This window comes from Dendrobates tinctorius, unplaced genomic scaffold (genome assembly GCF_039654945.1).
Source record: "Dendrobates tinctorius isolate UK_male_01 unplaced genomic scaffold, ASM3965494v1 ptg000007l, whole genome shotgun sequence".
Lineage (NCBI taxonomy): Eukaryota > Metazoa > Chordata > Amphibia > Anura > Dendrobatidae > Dendrobates > Dendrobates tinctorius.
Genome location: NW_027361675.1, coordinates 50492002 through 50516619, shown reverse-complemented (window position 1 = coordinate 50516619; position 24618 = coordinate 50492002). Strand labels below are relative to the sequence as shown.

The 24618-nt window shown below is 47.7% G+C and overlaps 1 protein-coding gene across 3 annotated transcripts in view; it reads left to right on the top strand.

Annotated features, from left to right (window-relative positions):
* Positions 1-24618, top strand: part of VPS53 (VPS53 subunit of GARP complex) — a 342581-nt gene that overhangs the window by 228692 nt on the left and 89271 nt on the right. For all 3 annotated transcript variants that reach the window (XM_073574532.1, XM_073574523.1, XM_073574541.1), the window contains one exon: positions 164-312. In XM_073574532.1, the coding sequence (XP_073430633.1) occupies positions 164-312 (149 nt within the window). The remainder of the gene's footprint in view (positions 1-163; positions 313-24618) is intronic.

Genomic DNA, 24618 nt, shown 5'->3' with positions numbered 1-24618 from the left:
GAAAGCTGCATCATTTTGGTTTGAAAAAGTTAAGGTGTAACAATGTATCTCTAGATAAAATCCTTCATTGATTAGTACCTCTCTTTCACTGTAGAATTGAGTTTAGCATAGTATTGCCCATGTTACTTATACCACCACATTTCTTATATTTTGTGTTGTGCAGATGCAGTGGCAGAATGTGGAACATGTTGGTGACCAAAGTCCCTATGTTACTTCAATAATCCTACATGTGAAGCAGAACGTCCCCATTATTCGAGATAACTTGGCGTCTACCCGAAAATACTTCACTCAGTTCTGCATCAAGTTTGCCAAGTAAGTTACTAAAGGTTTGATTGACTTGATGAATGCAGCTATTATTTCTAACTTGATAGATTACAACCTCCAGTTTATTTTCTTTCTAGCAGAATTGCTAGAAACAACTTCTCTGTGGCTTTTAGGGTTTTATTACCATAGCGGGAAAGCTGTAGTTAAGTCTGAGGCCGGCCCTTCAGAACACAGCATCAATGGATAAAATAAGTGGATCAAGAATTGTGCCAAGGATACCAATTTGGTATTTTAAATATATGTAAATGCTTTCTTTGCTAGAAGATTTTGCACAAATTAAGGGTTTTAGTTTTTCTCCACTTGTTTTTGTTTGTTGATACAATTTGATTTTCCTGGCAGCTTGCTTTAGAATAATATTAAAAGGTATTATGTTGCTGGTTTCCTTGCAGTACTGCCCAAGAACGGTTTAACCACTGCTGACTTGGGCTGTCATGCTCTCCCCATGGGTTTTGCAATGGCCTATGTTTTATTAACACTGAGAAAATACAGGTTATCATAAGCCGCAGCCAATGGATTTCTGATGACATCTGCAGGTGCCTTATTTTGCCAATTTACGAGAGGAATTTCTTTATGTACAGTTCCCTCATATAATCTTCAAAGTGTCTCTATGGGTGGGTTCTGAGTATGCGAAATGCCTAAAAACATTAGCTGTTACACTAATGCGTTATGCTATTACATACTAAGCTGTAAACACAGCGGGATATTAAAAATGTAAAATTAATGTGGAACTGCAAATATTCGCTTAGTGGCTGCTTTACTAGCCAATCCTTTTTTTTTTACTGCTAAGACCATAAAATAACCTGAGCGCAATTTGGATCCTATTTAGCCATAAAAAAAAAAATAGTAAAAAATAGCCTTTCAAGGGTTGACATTCACGTTAAGTTAACCCAACATCTGCACCTATGTGTCCAAACTGCAGAATTATTCAGGAACACAATGATCCCAGTGCTTGTGCAATATTCGTCGTGGTATGCCCCGCCTGTGTTCTAACACGGACCCCCTGGCTGCCTATGCTGCCTCTGCAGACAGCTGCATCATTCATCAGCATAAGCCGAACCCGTCACAGCCTTTACCAGTCAGTGTTTTTTTTTTTTTCTCCAATGTTCTTTTTCAGAAGTAGATGGTTGGAACCACTATTGCACTTGTAAATGTTTTATTTAGAAATAACTTTAAGGGTATGTTCAAGCTGGGCATTTTTGCTGCATTTTAATGCTAGCGTTCAGGCTTTGCTGGTACTGTAAAAAGCAACTATGAGATTTCAGAAATCTCATGCACACACATTGGTTTTTTAGTCTTCAGGATTTTGTGCTTTGCAGCGTTTTTTGACAAACAGCATGTCACTTCTTTCACTGTTTTTGCAGCGTTTTTCACTCATTGACTTGAATGGATGGTGAAAAAATGCTGCAAATATGCAGGTTGACATTTTTACAGCATATTTGCTGCAGAAAAGTCAAGAACAGCAGGATGTGACCACAGTCAGCTCCTCTATATCTAGATGGCAGGCTGAAAGATGCGTCCATACAGCCTGTCATCCAGCAGAGTGGACCCGAACTCCGTTCATTTGAATGGGGGGCCCGACAATACAGTGTTTAACACGCTGTCATATGCATGACATCGTGACAAACACCGCTTCTGATCGGCGATGAAACCATTCTCATCAGTCATACAGTCGCGGTTCCCATGTTGTCAAAAGACAGCGTGAGCGCTCAGCTGTCATCAGAGATATAAAGTTTACCTCCAGTCACTGGTGTCAACTGATGGGACTACCGCTCCCATCATCCGACACCTGCTTCTGCTAGTAACAGTGAGCGCAGGAGCAGCTGATGGGAGTATTCATCAGCCGCTCCTGCGCTGTAAATAAATAATTTTTAAAAAAATCCTGCGTGGGTTCTCCTGTATTTTTAATAACCAGCCAGGCAAAACTCACAGCTGGTGGCTGCAACCCTCTGCTGTCAGCTTTAGCAAGGCTGGTTATCAAGAATAGAGGGGTCCCCACGCTGTGTTTTACATTTTTTAAGTAAAAAAAACGGTGTGGGGTCCCCCCATTTTTTGGCAGCCAGCCTTGCTAAAGCACACAGCTGGAGGCTGGTATTCTCAGGCTGGTAAGGGGTCATGGATATTGGCCCTGCAGCCTAAAAGTAGCAGCCCGCAGCTGCCCAGAAAAGGCACATCTATTAGATGCACCAATTCTGGCTTTTTGCCCGGCTTTTCCCACTTGCCCTGTAGCGGTGGCAAGTGAGGTTCAGTCACCTTGGTATTGTCCGGTGATATCAAGCCCACGGATTCGTAATGGAGAGGCGTCTATAAGACAGCTGTCCATTACTAATCCTATAGTTGCATTGTTAATAAAGACACACCAAGAATAAAGTCCTTTAATTGAAAGAAAGACACAGACTCCTTTAATAACTCCTATTTAAACCATACTTAATACCTTGCCCATTCCACCGAAGCCCTCGTCTTATTTAATAATACAAAAATAAAAAACAACAATATCCCTCACCTCTGTCATTCTGTCCCACGCCGTAATCCATGTCTGGGGGAAGAACAGTTTTCAACCTGGATGGTGCCAAGATGCGACCGTCTATACTGAGAACCACTGGTGAATGAGGTGCTGCGAGCGCAGCCTTAGTGACTAGCGGTGACATCACTGAGGCTTCGTTCCCAAATGGGCTGAACTGCGGTGACCTCGGTGAGATCCCCGCAACCACCGTGAGAAATTTGCACGGTGCAGAAGCCAGTTCACCGGGAGAATTTCACTGTGTTGAATTTCAACTGCGGTGAACTCGCCTCTGCACCGTGTGACTTTCTCACGGTTCTAGCAGGGATCTTGGAGGTCACTGCAGTTAAGCCCTGCTGGAAACACACCCGAAGTAACATCACCACTAGTCACTGAGGTTGCGCTTTATCCTTGGTGTGTGTGTTTTTATGCAATATGACTATGGGGTTAGTAATGGGGGGCGTCTTATTGATGCTTCTCCATTACTAGCCTCGGGGCTTGATGTCACCTGGCAATACAAAGGTGACATCAACCCCCCCAACTATTACCCCTCTTGACACAGCTACGGGCCAAGTGGGAAGAGCGAGGCTAAAGGTACTGTCACACTTAGCGATGTACCAGCGATCCCGACCAGCGATATGACGCGGTCAGGATCACTGGTACATCGCTAAGTGGTCGCTAGTGAGCTGCCACACAGGCAGATCTCACCAGCGACATCGCAGGGGTCGGGGGTTGCTACTTACCTGTCACACTAGGCAATCCTGACGTCCACGCTCGTCGCTCGTCTCACCACAGGAAGCTGACGACGAGAAACTGTCCAGGACGTTCTCGCGCGATCAGCGATAACCAGCGGGGGAGCTGTCGGAGGTAAGTATCAGACATAGCGATATCGCTATAACGTCACAAAAACCAGTGACGTTATAGCGATATTGCTAGCGATATCACTTAGTGTGACAGGTTAAGTGCCAGAATTGGCACATCTTATAGATGTACCTTTTCTGGGGTGGCTGAGAGCTTATGTACAGTAAGCTGCACACACACCCTACTAATTGTATTTGTCACAGACATCTGTATAGCTATCTGTTCTATGTGTACTTATGTTTATAATCTATCTCTTCTATCCTGTCGGCTCCTGCTGTGATTTCACTGTACACAGCTGCTTAATTGCCGGCTTTTCTTCTATTTGTGTAAAATATATATATATATATACACAGTGGGTACGAAAAGTATTCACACCCCTTAAAATTTTTCACTTTTTCATTGCAGCCATTTGGTAAAATCAAAAAAGTTCATTTTTTTTTCTCATTAATGTACACTCTGCAGCCTATCTTGACGGGACAAAAACAGAAGTGTAGAAATTTTTGCATATTTATTAAAAAAGAAAAACTGAAATATCACAGTCATAAGTATTCAGACCCTTTGCTCAGACACTCATATTTAAGTCACATGCTGTCCATTTCCTTGTGATCCTCCTTGAGATGGTTCTACTCCTTCTTTGGAGTCCACTGTGTTTAATTAAACTGATAGGACTTGATTTGTAAAGGCACACACCTGTCTATATAAGGCCTCACAGCTCACAGTGTATGTCAGACCAAATGAGAATCATGAGGTCAAAGGAACTGGCCAAGGAGCTCAGAGTCAGCATTGTAGCAAGGCACAGATCTGGCCAAGGATGCAAAAGAATTTCTGCAGTACTCAAGGTTCCTAAGAGCACAGTGGCCTCCATAATCCTTAAATAGAAGTTTGGGACCACCAGAAGTCTTACTAGATCTGTCCGTCCAGCCAAACTGAGCAATCGTGGGAGAAGAGCCTTGGTGAGAGAGGTAAAGAAGAACCCAAAGATCACTGTGGCTGAGCTCCACAGATTATGTAGGGAGATGGGAGAAAGTTCCACAAAGTCAACTATCACTGCAGCCCTCCCCCAGTTGGGCCTTTATGGCAGAGTGGCCCAACGGATACCTCTCCTCAGTGCCAGACATATGAAAGCAAGCATAGAGTTTGCTTAAAAAAAAAACACATGGAGGACTCCCAGACTTTGAGAAATTAGATTCTCTGGTCTGATCAGACGAAGATGAACCTTTTTGGTGATAATTCTAAGCAGTATGTGTGGAGAAAACAAGGCGCTGCTCATCACCTACCCAATTCCATCCCGACAGTGAAACGTGGTGGCGATGGGGGTGTTTTTCAGCTACAGAGGGACAAGACGACTGGTTGCAATTAAAGGAAACATGAATGCGACCAAGTACAGAGATAACCTGGATGACAACCTCTCCTAGAGAGCTCTGGACCTCAAGCTTGGCCAAAGGTTCACCTTCCAACAAGACAATGACCCTAAGCACACAGCTAAAATAACTCTATGACTATTCTTGACTTGCCCAACCAAAGTCCTGACCTAAACCCAATTGAGCGACGCTGGAGAGACCTGAAAATGGCTGTCCACCAATGTTCATCATCCAACCTGACAGAACTGGAGAGTATCTGCCAGGAAGAATGGCAGAGGATCCCCAAATCCAGGTGTGAAAAACTTGTTGCGTCATTCCCAAGAAGACTCATGGCTGTACTAGCTCAAAAGGGTGCTTCTACTCAATACTGAACAAAGGGTCTGAATACTTATGACAATGTGATATTTCAAGAAGGTAAAGTAAAATGGCAAAGTGAATGCGTACCACTGCACCCTCCAGGTACCTGTTCAGACCAATGAGCTGGGAAAACCATCCTGTCTGGCCTAAGCTTTTACTAGTGGTTCAGTCGCTCGATCCTTGTTCACTTTCACGTCACTTGGCAAGTGAAAAGGTTTTAAATACTAGAGTATGACTGTCCCACAAGGGTTGCCGTGACGTGGCGGGATGGCTTGTACATTATTTTGATCAAAATTATGTTTACTAAATACCCTTATTATTATTATTATTATTACCTTTATGCATTGTTTGCAGTTTGTTTTACTTTTTAGTTTAGGATATTTGTGCTTTTGTTTTCTCTGGTTAATGGTCATGTTAATATGCATTTACATTGTGCATACACATTAATTTACTTTTTCAGTTCAGACTCCAGTTTTTTACCCTCCAGGTACCTGTTCAGACCAATGAATCTTCACACACACAAATTGAATGCTTTTATGCCGAAAAGGAACGGGTGCTCAGTCCAGAAAGAATCAATGTCCAGCTGAGTAGAAAAGGAATGGCACTCACCATTCTTAAAAATCCAAACTTTATTGCCACATGTAAGTCTTCAGCAGGGGAGCAATGTGAACAAAGAACGGATAACGACCGTTTCGTGCTGCCGCAATTAGGACCCGTAAAAGCGCGGCAGCGCGAAACTGCCATCGTCCGTTCTTCACTTTGCTCCTTGCTCCCCTGCTGAAGACATACATGTCGCAATAAAGTTTGGATTTTTAAGAACAGTGAGTGCTATTCCTTTTCTACTTAGTTGGACATGTGATATTTCAGTTTTTCTTCTTTAATAAATTTGCAAAAATTTCTACATTTCTGTTTTTTCAGTCAAGATGGGGGGGTGCAGAGTGTAAATTAATGAGAAAAAAAATGAACTTGATGCCGAGATCTCCATCTGCGCCTGCGCCGCTCCCAGCAGCCATTTTCCCAGAGTCCACCGCATAGGAAACCATGTAACTGCTTAGGCTCTGGCCTTTCACAAATTGTCGGCAGAGCCCTCGTAGCATCGGGCACTATTCGTAGCATCGGATACAACTCGTATCATCTGCGCGCCGCACATCCGGTCACCCCCTGTGGCCTGCAGCAACATTCCAGTCTTTCCTCCTCCAGCAGCGACCCTGAGACCCTGCTCCACCGCCATCAGTAATGTATATCCGCATTATAAAACACCCCCCCATTTTCCCTCCAAATTTGGGGGGAAAAAGTGTCTTATAATCCGAAAAATACGGTATGTGTGTGTCACTGACATCTATATATCTATATATTCTATATGTATATATCTATTCTATCCTATTCTAACCTGTCCGTATGATTTTACTGTACGTGGCATATGAATTGCCGGCTTTTCAAAGGATCTAGAGGTATGGTTCAACTGGAAGTAATTTTTTTTTTTCTCTGGGGGCACTCAACTTTAGTAGCATGCACAAAGAAACACAAGTTAGCCACAAAAACACATGAAAAAAACGCATCAAAACCACAAACAAAAACGCATCAAAACATGCATTTTTGCCACAGCTTCTTTCCTGGAAAAAAAATCATGCTTTGATGCAGTAAAAAAAAACAGCAAAAATGCCCAGTGTGAACATACCCTTAAAGGGATTATCCAGTACTAGACAACCTCTTATATATGAGGCCAAAGAGTTGCAAAAATGATATTCAGCTCAGACTTTATATGCTTCAGTTCCCTGTTCTTCAGCTAGTTATCTTCTGCTTGGCAATGCGGTGACTCAGTGGTTAGGACTGTAGCCTTGTAGCACTGGAGTACTAGGTTCAAATCCTACCAAGGCAACACTTGCGTGGGTTTCTTCCTATACATACTAGCATGGAAGTTAGATTGTGAGTCCCTTTGGGAACAGTGATGATGTCTGTAAAGCTCTGTGGAATTAATGGTTCTATATAAAGGGCCTGTCACACTAAGCGATATCACTGGTTTTGTGACGTAGCAGCGATATTGCTAGCGATATCGCTATGTCTGATACTTACCTCCGACCGCTCCCCTGCTGGTTATCGCTGATCGCGCGACAACGTCCTGGACCGTTTCTCGTTATCTGCTTCCTGCTGGGCTTCCTGTGGCGCTGACGCGGGCGGGAGGACGTCAGGAACGCCTCGTCTGACAGGTAAGTAACGACCGCCGACCCCTGCTATGTCGCTCGTGAGATCTGCCTGTGTGGCAGCTCACTAGCGACCACTTAGCGATGCACCAGCGATCCTGACCGCATCATATCGCTGGTCGGGATCACTGGTGCATCGCTAAGTGTGACAGTACCTTAAGTGAGAAAAATAAATAAACATGAACATCCTCTGGTGGCATCATGTGCACACTGCAGTCAATCAGCGGCCGCTGGTCACCTGCAGTATTTATAGTTTTACCCATGTGAGTGGAGGAAATATTGTTTGCTAACGTTTGCTTAGGATACAATTCAGATGTCATTTGTCTAGAGTGGCTTGTATAGAAACCTTCCGTTGGCAGTATATGTTTATTATATTTACTTGTTTTGCTTGCATATATATTGCTGTAATTTTCCACTGCGCTTTACAGACACTATCATCACTGTCCCCATTGGGGCTCATAATCCAAATTTCCTATCAGTATGTCTTCGGAGTACCTGGAGGAAAATTACGCAAACACATGGAGAACATGCAAACAATTAGCAGATGCTATCCTTGGAGGGATTTCGGAATTCAGAGTGTGAACAGAGCCTTAAAGGGGTGGTCTGAAAATGAAGTTGAGTTTCCTCATAAATGTCTAATTTAATAATCTAATCACTTTCCTAATTTACTTCATGTGAAAATTCCCTGCTGGATCCCTCTGTACTTTATCTTCCTTGTTTTTTTTAATCTTCTGTTCCAATAACTTTTTGTTTAAGTATCTCCAGTGTATGCTGGGATGTTCAATTAGGATGCCATCGGGGGGAAGCACTACGGCCAGTGCTGTTGCTACTTTACCCATCTTCTAAAGAAGTGTTATTTGTGATGTCATTTTTGGGGCTGGGTTAGTCCCTGCCCTACAGAGCATGTGTCTACTATTGAATTCCTATGCATTCTCGGTATGTGCTCTCTGCTCACAGTGCTATAATCCTTTGGATGCGCCTGGACTGCGCTCACTCGCCAGGTGTAATGAGAAGTGACGAGTCAGCAAGAGAGCGCACTGTCAGTGTGTATTGAAAAAGCGAGTACACTGCAAGCTGAGAGACCTGCACTGAAATGGGTCATCATTAGAGATGTCCGTTACGAGGGCTAGACTGGTCTTTGTTTTCCTTGCTTTGCGCATTATTTCCTTATCAATGCTCACTGACAATGTGCACTCTTGCCAACTAGTCACTTCTCATCAGACCCAGCAAGGAAGCGCACTGTCACTGCACATACTGAGCAAGTGTTTTAAGTGACAATAGGTGCATGCTCTGTACAGCAGGGACTAGTCCAGCCTCTGAAATTGACTATGTTAATGACGCTTTATTTCAGCAGCAGCGACAATGATCATAGTCCCAATCCTCTGGTGACGTCTCGTTTGAGTATCCTAGCGCACACTGCAAATTCTGAACACGTTATTAGAACGGAAATTTTTTTTAATAAAGCAGGAAGATAAAGAGGGAATGGTAGGGAATTTTTATTTGAAATATATTAAAGTATATTAGAAAAGTGATTTAGTTTATTAAAGTAGATAGACATTTAGGATTGAATTCAATTTTGGTTTCAAACCACCACTTTAATTGTAACGTTTTTTCTTTCTAGCCTCAAGTGATTCTATGTCTTAATGTCTGTTCGTAAGTGTTAGTATTGATATTTGCTAGTCAAGCTTATCCCCTTCTGCTATTTTTCTCCTAAATTAACAGGCTGATTGCTGAGTAATCTCCCGCTGTTCTTGGCTAGGCTTATAGGTTACCCTTCAGGACTTATTTAGACACCTGGCTTGTGCAGCCTTTCCAGCAGTATGGGCAAGCTCCACATTTCCTTTAGTTATTTATGTTTTGTCCCAAGACCAAGTTCTTATAATTAAGCCATTGTCTTTGGATCTTTTATATTGTTTATTTTATCTTGTAACAATCCTTCTTTTGTGTATACAGAGGACCAAGATACTATACTGTTCGCAAATTACCATTAAAACAAGGCTATTCTCTCTGTAGACTATTGGTTTATATTCGGGCTAAAGCCTTTATTTCCATTCTTACACTTGAATCACAATTTGCATTGAATATGGAGTTACTAGCACTTATTTCATATACACTCAGATTTATTTGGTATACAAAAAATTAGGCTATGACTGCATACCTGATTTGTAATGAACTGACATACACTTTTACGAAATAAAATGTAAGCTAATAACAAAATTTACGTATGTTCACTTCGTCTAGTTTTCCTCTAGTTTTTTTTACCCCAAAAAATAGCAAAATGAAAACTTTGCTATATAAAGGCCCTTTTACATTTAGCGATGCACCAGCGATCCGACCAGCGATACGACCCGGTCAGGATCGCTGGTGCATCGCTAAATGATCGCTAGTGAGCTGCCACACAGAAAGATCTCACCAGCGATGCAGCAGCGACGCAGCGCACGATACTCACCTTTCACACACAGCGATCCTGGCGTCCTCCCGCCCGCCTCCACGCGTCGCTCGTCTCACACAGCAGGAAGCCCAGCAGGAAGCGCCCGACGAGAAATGGAGCCGGTCATTCTCGCGCGATCAGCGATAACCAGTGGGGGAGCCGGTCGGAGGTAAGTATCACACATAGCGATATCGCTAGCAATATCGCTATAACGTCACAAAACCGGTGGCGTTTTAGCGATATTGCTAGCGATATCGCTTAGTGTAAAACCCCCTTTAGGCTTTGTTCACATAACTGAAGTCAAAATGTTCTGCTGTTTAATATAATGGGGTTATCAGGAGTGGATAGTGTTTTTGAATGGAGCCTACTACACGCTTATTAGAGCTTTAAAACAGGAAAAGCACAAGTTCCTTCAGATTGCTACGATACACACCTTCTCAGCACCTATTTCTTCTTGGAATGGCTAGTTTAGGCTTCTTTTATACTTCCCATGTTTTTTGCGGCCCTTTTTTGCGGGCCGTATTGTCGTAATTTTCACGGTCTGCTGCAAAATCGGGCCGCAAAAATCTGTTTAGGATCGCCGTTTTTTAGCTTTTAAAAAGTTGGGTGAAAGAAAACGGCATTCAGCAAATACAGTGTACCACAAAAACAAGCTTCTGTTGCTTTTGCAGCACCATTGATTTCACTGAGGGCCATGTCCGTAAGCCGTGAAAAATATCAGGCAAGCTCGATATTTTTTCACGGCCGTATATACGGCCCTCACGGACGTACGGCGCTCCGACTAACTTTTGCGGGCCGTTCTTGCGGCCCCATAGAAATCTATTGGGGCCGCAAAAAAAGGCCTTAAAAAACACGGCAAGTGTAAAAGAAGGCTAATTGATGAACCTCATGGCTTTTATGGGGCTCTGAACAAAGACTTTTCATTACATTATAAGAAATTTTTTGAGACATACCCTATGAGGATTCTAATGGTCTACTAATTAAATGTATCTTAAGCTTTCTTTAGAATTCTTGTGCACGTTTCTCAAGGTATGATAATGTGAGGCACAATTTCCTGCTATTGTTATAGGCATAGACTGTAATTGGTTTTCTTTCTAACGAGCGGTCTTTTTTCTCTTTGGGGGGCACAGAAACCGTGGGTGTGTGCTGCTGTCACTAGGAGGTTGACACTATGCATGAAAAAAATGTAAAATCAGCCTCCGCAGTTTACACCCCTCCGACCGGCTGTAGTACAATCAGTTTTGCTTAGTGTCAGCAGGAGGTGGACTGGGGTCTCTCGCAGACCCATGCCTACCTCAATGTGCGTCGTTCCTTTTCAGGTAACCATGGAGGGATACAGAGTAGATTTGCTACATCTGTATTCCCACACCGGGATCATAAGTACGGCGTGTACTGCCACCCCGTATCCTCATGAATCCCACGGGCAGGACCCTATCCCCTAACACAGGACTCGTGTTCAGGTGGCGGCTCCTGATCCTGACCTTCGTCTCCCATCACTCGCCCACCAGAGCCTGATGATCGAGAGAGATGCCCTGCAGAAAAGGTTTGGGACAGCAGTCTTTTCATGCAGATAACCGACCCCTGTTACGGAGTGAACTGGAGGTAAAAGGCTGCAGCGTTGTATGATCTGCTCACCAGCCGCTCTGGCTGAATGTGACGGCTGTAATCAGCTCGGGCTTACAGCCCAGGGCTCTATACTTATGTTAAGAGCCAACACTTACTTTCAAGCACGCGGTGCAGCGCGGTTCCAGCCTCTTCCCGTGGCAGCGTTTTGGCCCTGGGCTCCAGCAGGAGCCCAGCACGGCCGACGCCAGATTCCGGCTGCCGGCAGGCTCCGCCCCCAACTTCCTCTTCCTGTACCAGCGCCATCTTGGTGCTCCAGGAGGCCGGAGCAGGGCCCCGCCCACCACTTCCGTGCGGGGATTTCATAAGGCTTCTAGGCAGCGGCAGGGCTGTTCACCTCACCCTCTCTCTCTCCCTCATCAGCCTTTGGGCGGCAGCTGCGGCGGGGACACAGGTCGTGGGTATGTGAGTACTGCACTACAGGTTGCTCCCTCACTCCGCTTTCTACCCCCGATGATCGGCACCAGGTAAATCCTGTCAGTATGCCCAAGGGAGAGCAGTCCCGCTCCTCATCCGCTTCAGTGACCTTGGTCAAATATTTTGTATGTACACCTACGCTAGAAAGCAGGTGCAGCCCCCCCGTTTTGCCTGTCAGAGCTCCCATATTACCCCTGGAGCAGGAGGAAGCCACCTTGCCTGCCGCCCAGGGGCCATCCATCGCCACGAGAGACAGCGAGTGTCCACGATGGACCTCTTCCTTATCTAAGTCCGTGGCCGACCTTACCATGGTATCACAGACCTTGGTAACGGTGCATATCAGATTGCCACTTCAGACTCCAGTAGACACAGGAGCACCCAAGGAGCCTCTTTTTGGGCCTTCTAGGGGCCGTAAAAAGGTTTAGACAGGACCACCAACCCAGGTCCCCTTCTCACTCCATCTCACCGCCAGAATTCCTCTGGCCGTCTGCCTCCTCCCGGTCCTCATCCCCGGAATCAGGCGAGGCATTATCAGAGACACACTCAGAGGAGGGTTCTGAGTACGGATCAGGTTTTCTCATTTAAGCGTCATAAGTCCCCCTCTAGGGTCTTCGCCTCCCACAAGGATTTTGAGGAAGTGTTGGCCAGGGAAAGGGAGAACCCAACCAGGCGGTTTCAGAGAGGAAGTCGTTTTGTGATTCTATATCCCTTCCTTCCAGATCTCACCGCCAATTGGACCGCCTCCCCTTTGGTGGACCCACCAGTGTCCAGACTCGCTACCAATACAGTCCTCCCACTTACCAGTGGGGCAGCCCTAAAAGATCCCAATGATAAGAGGATAGAATCCTTGGCAAAATCCGCCTTTGAGGCAGCAGCCGCTACATTGTGTCCAGCCTTCGCCTCAGCCTTGGTAGCTACGTCTGTTACAGAATGGGCCAAACAGCTTAGACAGGGCATATTGGCCGGGGCCCCACCAGCAGAACTAACGGAGTTCGCAGATCAAATTTCTCATGCCGGGATGTATATGGTATCAGCCCTGGATGCCGCGTCTTGCGCAGCTCAAGCATCCAGTAACATGGTAGCTGTCCTGCGGATGGTCTGGCTAAAGGCTTGGCAGGCTGATTTGTCCCCAAAGAATTCACTGACCAATCTGCCGTTTCAGGGGACCCGGCTCTTTGGTTCAATGTTAGATCAAATCATTAAGGATGCAACGGGGGGTGCAAGCTCCCTTCTCCCTCAGGCCAAGCCTCGTCGATATGTTTTCAAACGTAGGGCTCAGCCCTTTCGCCGTACCCCGGCGACAGGCAATTATGCTCAGGGCCCGCAGAGGTCGCAAGCACCGAGAGATAGGCGGAAGGTATCATTTCGGGCCACCCCGTCATGGCATTCCCGCAGTTCCAACAGCAGAGCTACCAGGTCAGGGCCAGGCAGAGCCACTTTAGCCTGAAGCCAGCAGGGAGTCCAACTGCCTTTCCAGTACCTCTCCCAGACTAGGAGGCTGCTTTCTCCTCTTCAGAGATGTCTGGCAGAATTCAGTAGAGGATATCTGGGTAAAGGAGGTAGTATCAACAGGATGCAAGATAGACTTTAACGCGCTTAAGCGAGATTGCTTCTTTAACCTTCGTCTTATTGGGGGACACCGATACTGTGCGGGTGTATGCTTCTGCCGCTAGGAGGCTGACACTAAGTGAAAAAAAGAGGTTATCTCCTCCTCCGCAGTATACACCCTCGTACCTATTGCGGGCGGAAATAAGTTTTTTGCTTAGTGTCCTATGGAGGCACACACAGTCTGGATCTCTCCAGACTATTTTTTTCTAGTTTACTATGAAGATGAGACAGGGATGACGGATCCTATTGAAAGGGTCCGATCTCCCCAAACCATTAACGGGCGAGCATGCGTTGAGTATCGTCTCCGCGTATACTTTCCCCCACCGAGGGACATATCTGGGACTTTTCCCCAGACTTCTATTTTTGTTTGTTATTTCATGAAGATGTTACAGGGTCAATGCATCCTATTGAAAGGATCCGATTTCCCCAAACCATCAACAGGTGAGCACGTGCGAGTATCCCTCCACGTATCCTTTCCCGCGACGTGGGACATTATGCCAGACTTGGCCCTGTCCACCCCTAGGTATTGAAACCATGAGCTTGCACAGAGACACAAGACTAGTCTGTGCGGCGCTCACTGCTCCACCAACGCTAGACGGCGGTGCTGCAAGGTGGCGGACGGTCCCTCTCCTCACCCCCTGAAGGGTTAGATGGAGCTAGGGTGCCTGCACCATCCTATTTTTTTATCAAAGACCCCCTCACATACCTGCGCTCAGGCTGAAGAGGATCATCGGTGAGGAGAGGGTCGGGGAGGGCTCCTGTGAAGATTTCGGGCTGGAGCCCACAGCTCGGCGTCCACTAGCCATGCAAGAGAAGGGCTGGATCCATCAGGCGGCAGCCCGGGACAGGAACGCCGCGCCGGTCAGTAGCACCATTTTTTGGTACCGCCCCCCCCCCATTTTTCAATGGAAAAATTGAGGCCACGGCTTCAGCCGGAGCTAGGCCGCAGCCGGAAGTTCCGTCCTCGGGGCCGCGTGTCACTTCCAGCAGCCCGCCCCGCACTCGGCAGCGGTAAAAATTGAGGCCCCGGCTTCGGAGCACGGGCTAGGCCGCAAGGTGGGAGTACTGCCCCTAGAGCGGTTTTACAGGCTGGTGCACGCCACAGATGTCGGCGCGCAATCTAAAGGAAGCATCCAGGTTGGGGGGGCACAGGACTGGGGTAGGTGCTGCCCGAGAGGCCACGCTATAGGGAAAAACGAGGAGCTACCTCTTCCCCATATCCCCAGCAGCGGACCGATACAGCATGTCCGAAAAAGCAAAGACGCACACGTTCTTTTACGCGGCATGCATCTCTTGTCGGGCTGCGTTTCCGCGGGCGCAGAGCAAGTGTTTATGCGAAGCCTGCAAATCCAAACGCACCGAGGAGCCCTCCCCTGCGACCGCGACCAATGTGTCAAATCCCCCGGAGTGGGCCCGATCACTGTCACAGTACATGGCGTCACTTACGAGAGCAATAGAATCCCTTCAAGCCCCAGATAGGGGCAGGGACAGTGTCTCGCCGCCTTTAGAGGGAGCCTCTGGCCTGCAGGGGCCGCTCTCACTCCAGGCAGACCCGGGGGAAACGAATCCACACTGTGTCGCCCAGTCCATCTGGTGCCTTTGGCATCCGTAAGATCTGCTTCTTGCTCCCCGTCACCAGTGGTTGATAGCGAGCAGACCTCAGATTGCGACTCAGACGAGCCCCTTGAACTGGACACTCCAGAGTCACGTGAAACAGTGGACAGCCTCATAGAAGCCGTCAATCAGACCCTGGGGATTGAGGATGATACCGCAGTGGCTATGGGGCATAAAGTGGCATGTAAACGAGTGAAGCGGCCGCACAGAATTTTTTCCTGTCACCCTGAGTTTGAGGACATAGTGCAGCGGCACAGAGAACGTCCAGAACGGCGTTTTCTCGGGTTAAAAGGCACTCTTAACGAGGTATCCGTTTGCTTCGGACCTCCGTAAACAATGGATGCAATCCCCGATAGTGGATCCTCCGGTTTCACACCTGGCCACTAAGACCCTGTTATCTGTCCCTAGGGTTTCCTCGATTAAAGATCCCACGGACTGCCTTATTGAGAGCCTTGCTCGTTCAGTATATGAGGCCTCAGGGTCTGCACTCGCTCCCTCGTTTGCAGCAACTTGGGTAGCCAAGGCTATGATATCATAGTCAGAAACATTAAACAAGGTCGCGCAGGAGCAGGATCTACCTGCAGAGATCTCAGAGGTCGCAGGTCAGATGGCGATAGCTGGAGACTATGTAATGAATGCGTCTTTGGATGCATTGGTCATAGTGGCGGCCGCTAAGCAGCCTGAGCCTGGTCCGGGACCCGAATAGGAGACCAGTCCGGGGTCATGAGTTAAGACTCCGGGTGGACTACGGGGCCCAATTCCGCCACCTCAGGCCGCCCCAACCAGGATAGGGAGCGGCAGGTCATATAGAGCAAACCCATTTGGAAGAAACAAGGTCACGCAGGAGCAGGATCTACCTGCAGAGATCTCGGAGGTCGCAGGTCAGATGGCGATAGCCGGAGACTATGTAATGAATGCGTCTTTGGATGCGGCCAATTGTTCAGCACTTGCTGCCGCTAATACAATCTCTATCTGAAGAGCCCTATGGTTGAGGACATGGTGGGCCAATTCTACTTCCAAGAAGTCCTTGACTTTCCTGCCTTATCAGTGCGACCGCCTATTTGGAGAAAAGTTGGATCAACTTATCTCCGACTCCACAGGAGGAAAGAGCGGGTTTCTCCCTCAACAGAGGGTTAAACTGTTTTTTCGTCACCCGGTTCAGGCACGTTTTCGGGTCTTTCGCAGTGCCACCGGCCATTCTAGGCCGGGCGTGATGGCATTGGTCAGGTGGCAGCCGCTAAGCAGCCTGAGCCTGGTCCGGGACCCGAACAGGAGACCAGTCCAGGGTCATTCGTTAAGACTCCGGGTGGACTACGGGGCCCAATTCCGCCACCTCAGGCCGCCCCAACCAGGATAGGGAGCGGCAGGTCATATAGAGCAAACCCATTGGGAAGAATGCGTGCTCAACAGGCCAGATCGAGGGGACCCAGATCCTAAAGATCATCGGCCAAATGACTCGAGGTCTTTACCAGACGACACCAGCAAAGTGGACGGCCGCCTACTCTGTTTTCACCACGTCTGGGCCAACATTGCTCACGACGCATGGGTAAAAGAATTGGTGTCCTCAGGTTACAAAATAGAATTTGTCAGATACCCTCCAAGATGTTTTTTTTCTTTCCCGGCTTCCCAGGGTGGATACCCAGGTAAGGGCTCTGTTGGGAGCCATCAAGTCGCTCCTGCACAACGGAGTCATTGTTCCAGTGCCGGAACACGGAATAGCTCAGGGGTTCTATTCCAACCTTTTTGCGGTTCCCAAAAAGGACGGGTCTGTCAGGCCTGTTTTGGACCTAAAGCTTCTGAACAAATTTTTCAGGATCAGACATTTCCGGATGGAGTCTCTCCGTTCAGTCATAGCGGTCATGGAGTAGTGAGAATACTTGGCCTCAATTGACAGCCAGGACGCATTTCTGAATATTCCCATTTTTTCCTCCTCATCAGAGTCTTCTACGCTTCCCCATCAGCGTTCAACATTTTCAGTTCGTAGCGCTACCCTTTGGGTTAGCCACGGCTCCCAGAGTGTTCACAAAGGTTATGGCAATTGTCAGGGCCACACTGCATTCTCGAGGCATAGTCGTCTTGCCTTATCTGGACGACCTCTTGGTCAAGGGCCCGTCAATACGGGCATGTGAGGAAGGTGTCAACATCACGCTAGATACTCTTGCCGCTTAGATGGTTGGTCAGTGCAAAGAAATCATCCCTTGTGCCAGCTCAGAGGATCTCCTTCCTAGGAATGATCTTCGACACTTGCCAAGGCTTGGTAATTCTCCCTCAGGAAAAGGCGCTAGTCTCCGGCAGGGAGTTCGGAAACACTACGCCAACCAGTCCCTCATACCATCCGATCCGCGATGAGGATCCTAGGGAAAATGGTGGCAGCAATGGAAGCAATACCTTTCGTCCAGTTCCATCCATCACCCCCTGCAGCACGCCTCGTGTCAGCCTGGGACAAGAATCCATTCACGCTCGATCGGCAGTGCCAACTGTCCTCTCAAGTCAGGCAGTCGCTTGGATGGTGGATAACCAGTTCCTCTCTGGCCTAGGGGAAACCTTTCCCCCCAGGTCATGGGCTGATAATGACAATCGACGCCAGTCTCCTCGGTTGGGGAGCGGTGTTTCGCCACCACACAACCCAGAAACGGTGGTCGCCACAGGAGGCACGCCTCCCGATCAGGGGGGCACCCGCAGAAGAACAACCAGGCGCGAGGTGGGGCACGTTCTTCATTGGGCCTAAGCAAACCACTCGGTGATTTCGGCTGTCCACATCCCGGGTGTGGAAAATTAGGCGGCAGACTTCCTCAGTCGGCAGGGTCTTGCATCCGGAAAGTGGTCTCTACATCCCGAAGTTCTTCAGCAGATTTGTCAACTGTTGGGAGCTCCGGATGTGGACCTGTTGGCTTCCAGAGTGAACGCCAAGGTGCCCACATACACTATGTTCCAAATTATTATGGAAATGATATTTTTCTCTGATTTTCCTAAGTGGCCGGTGCAAATGACAGTCAGTCTAATAAAAGTCATCACCCGTTAGAGTATACATCGAATTTTATTGAAGAAACCTCCCAATGATAACAGTATAATCTCCAAAATGAATAAAAACTCAAAATGCACTGTTCCAAATTATTAGGCACAGTAGAATTTCTAAACATTTGATATGTTTTAAAGAACTGAAAATGCTCGTTTGTGGAATTTGCAGCATTAGGAGGTCACATTCACTGAACAAAAAAGCTATTTAACTCCAAAACATCCTAACAGGCCAAGTTACATGTTAACATAGGAACCCTTCTTTGATATCACCTTCACAATTCTTGCATCCATTGAACTTGGGAGTTTTTGGAGAGTTACTGCTTGGATTTCTTTGCATGAAGTCAGAATAGCCTCCCAGAGTTGCTGTTTTGATGTGAACTGTCTCCCACCCTCATAGATCTTTTGCTTGATGATACTCCAAAGGTACTCTATAGGGTTGAGGTCAGATGGTGGCCACACCATGAGTTTATCTCCTTTTATGCCCATAGCAGCCAATGACTCAGAGGTATTCTTTGCAGCATGAGATGGTGCATTGTCATGCATGAAGATGATTTTGCTCCTGAAGGCACGTTTCTGCTTTTTATACCATGGAAGAAATTTGTCAGTCAGAAACTCTATATACTTTGCAGAGGTCATTTTCACACCTTCAGGAACCTTAATGGGCCCTATCAGCTGTTTCCCCATGATTCTAGCCCAAAACATGACTCCACCTCCTTGCTGACGTCGCAGCCTTGTTGTGACATGGTGGCCATCCACCATCCATCCACTACTCCATCCCGGGTTGCTCAACCCTCATCAGTAAACAAGACTGTTTGAAAATTAGTCTTCATGTATGTCTGGGCCCACTGCAACCGTTTCTGCTTGTGAACAATATTTAGGGGTGGCCGAATAGTAGGTTTATGCACCACAGCAAGCCTTTGAAAGATCCTACACCTTGAGGTTTGAGGGACTCCAAAGGCATCAGCAGCTTCAAATATCTGTTTGCTAGTTTGTAATGGCTTTTTAGCAGCTGCTCTCTTAATCCGATGAACTTGCCTGGCAGAAACCTTCCTCATCCTGCCTTTATCAGCACGAAGACGTCTGTGCTCAGAATCAGCCACAAATCTCTTAACAGTACGGTGATCACGCTTAAGTTTTTGGGAAATATCTAATGTTTTCATCCCTTGACCGAGGCATTGCACTATTTGATGCTTTTCGGCAGCAGAGAGATCCTTTTTCTTTCCCATGTTACTTGAAAACTGTTGCCTGCTCAATAATGTGGAACATCCAGTTTTCCTTTTATTGGGCTCACATGGCAAATTAATTATCACAGGTATCTGAGATTGATTTCAGTGATCCAAAGAACCCTGAGACACAATACCATTAATGGGTTTCATTAAAAAAAACAAAAAAAATGCTATGACACTTAAAAACAATTTGCATAATAATGTGGAACATAGTGTATGTCGCTCGGGCCAGGGACCCGCAGGCATTCGCGGTAGACGCGTTGGTTCTGCCATAGAACCAGTTTTGCCTCCCATATCTATTTCCCCCACTGCCACTACTCCCGAGAGTCAGCAAAGGGATTAAGACGGAAGGGGGCCGCCATTCTGCTGGCCCCATCGAGTGTGGTACGCAGATCTAAGGCAGCTGCTCACCGACGTTCCTGGGCACCTGCTAGAGCGCCCAGATCTACCGTCTCAAGGGCCGATGTGCCACCCGAACTCAGGGACCCTGTGTTTGACGGCAGGGCCGTTGAATCTTGGATTCTAACCCAGGCAGGGTTCGGGAGCAAGGTGGTCGCTACAACGATTAGCGCCCGGAGGCCTGCTTCAGCATGAATTCACCACCACACCTGGAAGGTGTTCTTTGCTTGATGTCGAGGCCGCGGTGTTTCTCCGCTAAGAATCTCGATCCCCAACATCTTGGTTTTTCTCCAGTCGGGCTCAGAGAGCCCGGATAGCTCAGTCGGTAGAGCATTAGACTCGGGCTTTGCCCCAGGTTTCCGCAGGAGACAAATGTCGGCCTTATCCCTCCTGTTCCATTGCAGGGTTGCTTCCAATTTGCAGGTGAAGACTTTTCATCCGGGGAGTGTCCCACTTGATACCTCCCTATAAGGCGCCGATGGACGCCTGGGTTCTTAACATGGTCCTAAGTGTTCTGCAGGAAGCTCCATTGGAACCACTTCAGGATATCTCTTTGAGGTACCTTTCCTGGAAAGTTGTTCCCCTAGTGGCCATCACTTCCATCAGGCAGGTTTCAGATCTGGGGGCTCTATCCTGTCGAGCTCCGTTCCTCACTTTCCATAAGTATAAGGTGGTCCTCAGACCAGCCCCTCCTTTTCTGCCGAAGGTCGTGTCCTCTTTTTTCACATTAATGAAGATGTTGTTTTGCCTTCATTTTGTCCAGCACCGGTGCACCATGTGGAAAAAGGCTCTTCACACGTTAGACCTGGTAAGAGCCCTCCGGAGCTACATGTCGCGGGACGGCACCCTTTCGTCAGACGGACACGCTGTTTCGTGCTCCCTGAAGAGCACAGGAAGGGACTCGCTGCCTCAAAGTCGACCATAGCCAGATGGATTCGTTTGACTATTCAGGAGTCCTACCGCATTAGAGGCATGACGATTCCAGCAGGGATCAGAGCGCACTCTACCCGGGCGGTGGGCGCCTCTTGGGCGCTTCGGCATCAGGCTTCAACGGAACAGGTTTTTAAGGCAGCAACCTGGTCCAGCCTGCACACATTTGCCAAACATAATATCCATGCTCAGGCCTCGGCGGATGCGAGCCTGGGTAGAAGGATTCTCCAAGCAACGGTGTCGCACCTTTAAACAGGAGGTGCATGTAGCTTGGATCGGTGAGTCAATCTCCCACCCAGTGACTGCTTTAGGACGTCCCACAGTATCTGTGTCCCCCAATGAGACGAAGGAGAAACATGGATTTTTGTGAGTTCTCACCGTGAAATCCTTTTCTCCGAGACGCTCATTGGGGGACACAGCACCCACTCTATTAGCCAGTTGGCTCTTTTTTAAATGAATATGTGTTTACTTATTTGATATAAGGGTGGTGTTTCCCTTTGGACTTGTTGCACCTGTATTAAGGCTGATTTGTTGTCCTCCTACTGCTTTGGCACCAAACTGATTTCCGCCCGCAATAGGGGCGAGGGTGTATACTGTGGAGGAGGAGCTAACCTCTTTTTGTCACTTAGTGTCAGCCTCCTAGCGGCAGAAGCATACACCCGCACAGTATCTGTGTGCCCCAATGAGCGTCTGAGAAAAGGATTTTACGGTGAGTACTCACAAAAATCCATGTTTCTATCGCAGCCACCAAAAGACGCTGCTATGGCTCTAGGTTTTTTTGCGGCAATCGACTCTCTCCTCAGCGCAGGCGTAATCGTCCCTGTTCCCGAGCAGGAACGTTTTACCAGCTTTTACTAAAACCTGTTTGTGATACCGAAAAAGGATGTCTTAGTTCGTCCCATAGTAGACCTCAAAAGGCTAAACAGATGGGTCCGCTTACTCCATTTTAGGATGGAATCGATTCGGTCGGTAATTACGTCTATGGAGGATCAGGAATTCCTATGTTCCATAGATATCCGGGACGCCTACCTACACGTTCCCATTTTTCAGGGACATCAGAGGTTTCTGCGTTTTGCTGTCCAAAAACAGCATTTCCAGTTTGTGGCCCTGCCATTTGGGCTTGCAGCAGCCCCCAGAATTTTTACAAAGATTATGGCAGCGTTGGTTGCTATATTAAGGATCAGAGGTATAATATTGGCACCATATTTCAACGATATTCTCGTCAAGGCACCCAGGAAAATCTAGCGGTAGTTTTAAACACGCTGTCCCGGTTTGGTTGGATCATAAACAGGGAGAAATCCCACCTAACGCCAACACAACGCCTAGAATTCTTAGGGATGATAATCGACACCCGCCGCTCGAGGGTCTTTCTCCCAGAAAGAAAGTGGATTACCCTCCAGCAGGGAATTTGCTCTCTGTTGAAATTCCAGCTTCTATCCTTTCGCGCTGCCATGAGAGTCCTGGGAAGGATGGTGGCAGCTTCAGAGGCAATACCCTTTGCCCTGTTCCATTCCAGGATACTGCAGAGGAACATCCTCCTTCAGTGGGACAGGTCCATCTCTTCGCTTGATCGCCCCTCCCATTCAGACCAGGGAGTCCCACAAGTGGTGGCTGACCTCCCCCCTTGTTCATCTGGGTCAGCCTTTTCCCCCTGTCCACTGGCAGGTAGTAACTACAGATGCCAGTCTCCTGGGCTGGGGTGCGGTATTCCGCCACCTGACGGTCCAGGGACGATGGTTGAGGCAAGAATCCTCACTATCAATCAATATTCTAGAACTGAGGGCGGTCTTTCTAGCACTTCTACATTGGGAAAGATACCTCAACAACCAGCCAGTCCGGATTCAAACGGACAATGCCATGGCGGTGGCATACATCAATCACCAAGGGGGAACCAGAAGTCCCCGGGCACTGGCCGAGGTATCCAGGATCTTCAACTGGGCAGAAACCGCAATTTCGGCAGTTTACATTCCCGGCACAGACAACATGGCTGCCGACTTCCTCAGTCGGGAGGGGCTCGCTGCAGGAGAATGGTCCTTACACCAGGACGTGTTCTGTCAGATATGCCAGTTATGGGGGACTCCAGTTGTGGACCTCTTGGCATCGCGACAGAACAGGAGGGTCCAACAATTTGTCTCAAGATACCGTGATCCTCTAGCAATAGGGGTCGACGCACTGGTCATTCCCTGGACACAGTTGAGACTCCCTTACCTGTTCCCTCACCTTCCTCTCCTGCCCAGACTACTAAAGAAGATCAAGGCGGAAGGGGTGCCGGTCATATTGATCGCCCTGTACTGGCCCAGGAGGGCCTGGATCGCAGAAATTATCAATCTTCTCACAGGCACCCCCTGGAGACTCCCCGACAGACCAGATCTCCTGGCTCAGGGGCCGTTTTACCACCCGAATTCTCGGTTGCTCAATTTGACGGCATGCAATGATCCAGGCTAGGCAGCCTTCCTCCTCTAGGGTGTATTATTGAGCCTGGAAGGCCTATTTTGGCTGGTGTGAGTCTAATCACATCACACCTATGCTCTGTTCCCTGCCATCTGTCCTAGCCTTTCTCCAGGCAGGCTTAGATGGCGGTTTGGCCCTAAGTTCCTTGAAAGGCCAGGTATCTGCTCTCTCTATTCTTTTTCAAAGAAATTTGGCCTCCCGCTTACAGGTTAAGACCTTTCTGCAAGGAGTGGCACATGCAGCCTCTCCTTACAGATCCCCTGTGGCTCCATGGGATCTTAACTTGGTCTTGGAAGCCTTGACAGGTTCACCCTTCGAACCCCTCCAAGAAGCTCCCGGGCGGTGGGCGCCTCCTGGGCGGTACACAACAGGGCATCAGCCATGCAGTTGTGCAAGGCTGCCACATGGTCGTCCGTGCATACCTTTTCAAGGTTCTATAAGGTTCATACCTATGCATCAGCGGACGCCAGCCTAAGCAGAAGAATCCTGCAGGCGGCAGTGGTGAGTTCTCCGGCCTGAAGGAAGTTTCTGTCTTTTCCCACCCCAGGGACTGCTTTTGGACGTCCCACGGTTTCTGTGTCCCCCAATGAGACGAAAGAGAAAACAGGATTTTGGTTGCTTACCATAAAATCTGTTTCTCAGAGTCTTCATTGGGGGACACAGCGCCCTCCCACGATTTTATTACGTGTAATGAATATATGATGACTTACATGATAATGTCTCCTCCTACTGCTTTTTCATTAACTGATTGTCCTACAGCCCGTCGGAGGGGTGTATACTGCGGAGGTGGAGTTAACATTTTTTTCATGGGTAATGTCAACCTACTAGTGACAGCAGCACACACCCACGGTTTCTGTGTCCCCCAATGAAGACTCTGAGAAACAGATTTTACGGTAAGCAACCAAAATCCTGTTATCTGCTGCTTCTGAATGACAGGCCCTTGGAAGCTCCTGTATAAAAAGCAGTGATTAATATTTATAGTAAGGAAACATTCTCTGTTTTCTTAGTGCTTTCCATTCAAAGAACACACATTTTTAGAGGGTTGTTCTCAAAGTAACAAGTTATTCCATATCCATGCTGATCACTGGGGGTCTGAATATTGGAATCCAAAGCAATCCAGCATTGAATGGTGCTATGTGTGCCTGCTTGACCTCAGCTTTATTCATTTGTCTTTGAGACAGTTAAAGCTAGGTACAACTCTTGGCTTTCCCGTGGCTGGTTGCACTTAAGCTTGCGCTCTCCACTCTATTTAAGGCAGGGTTCCAGAGCCTCATTCTCCAGATCCCTTGCAGATAGTGTT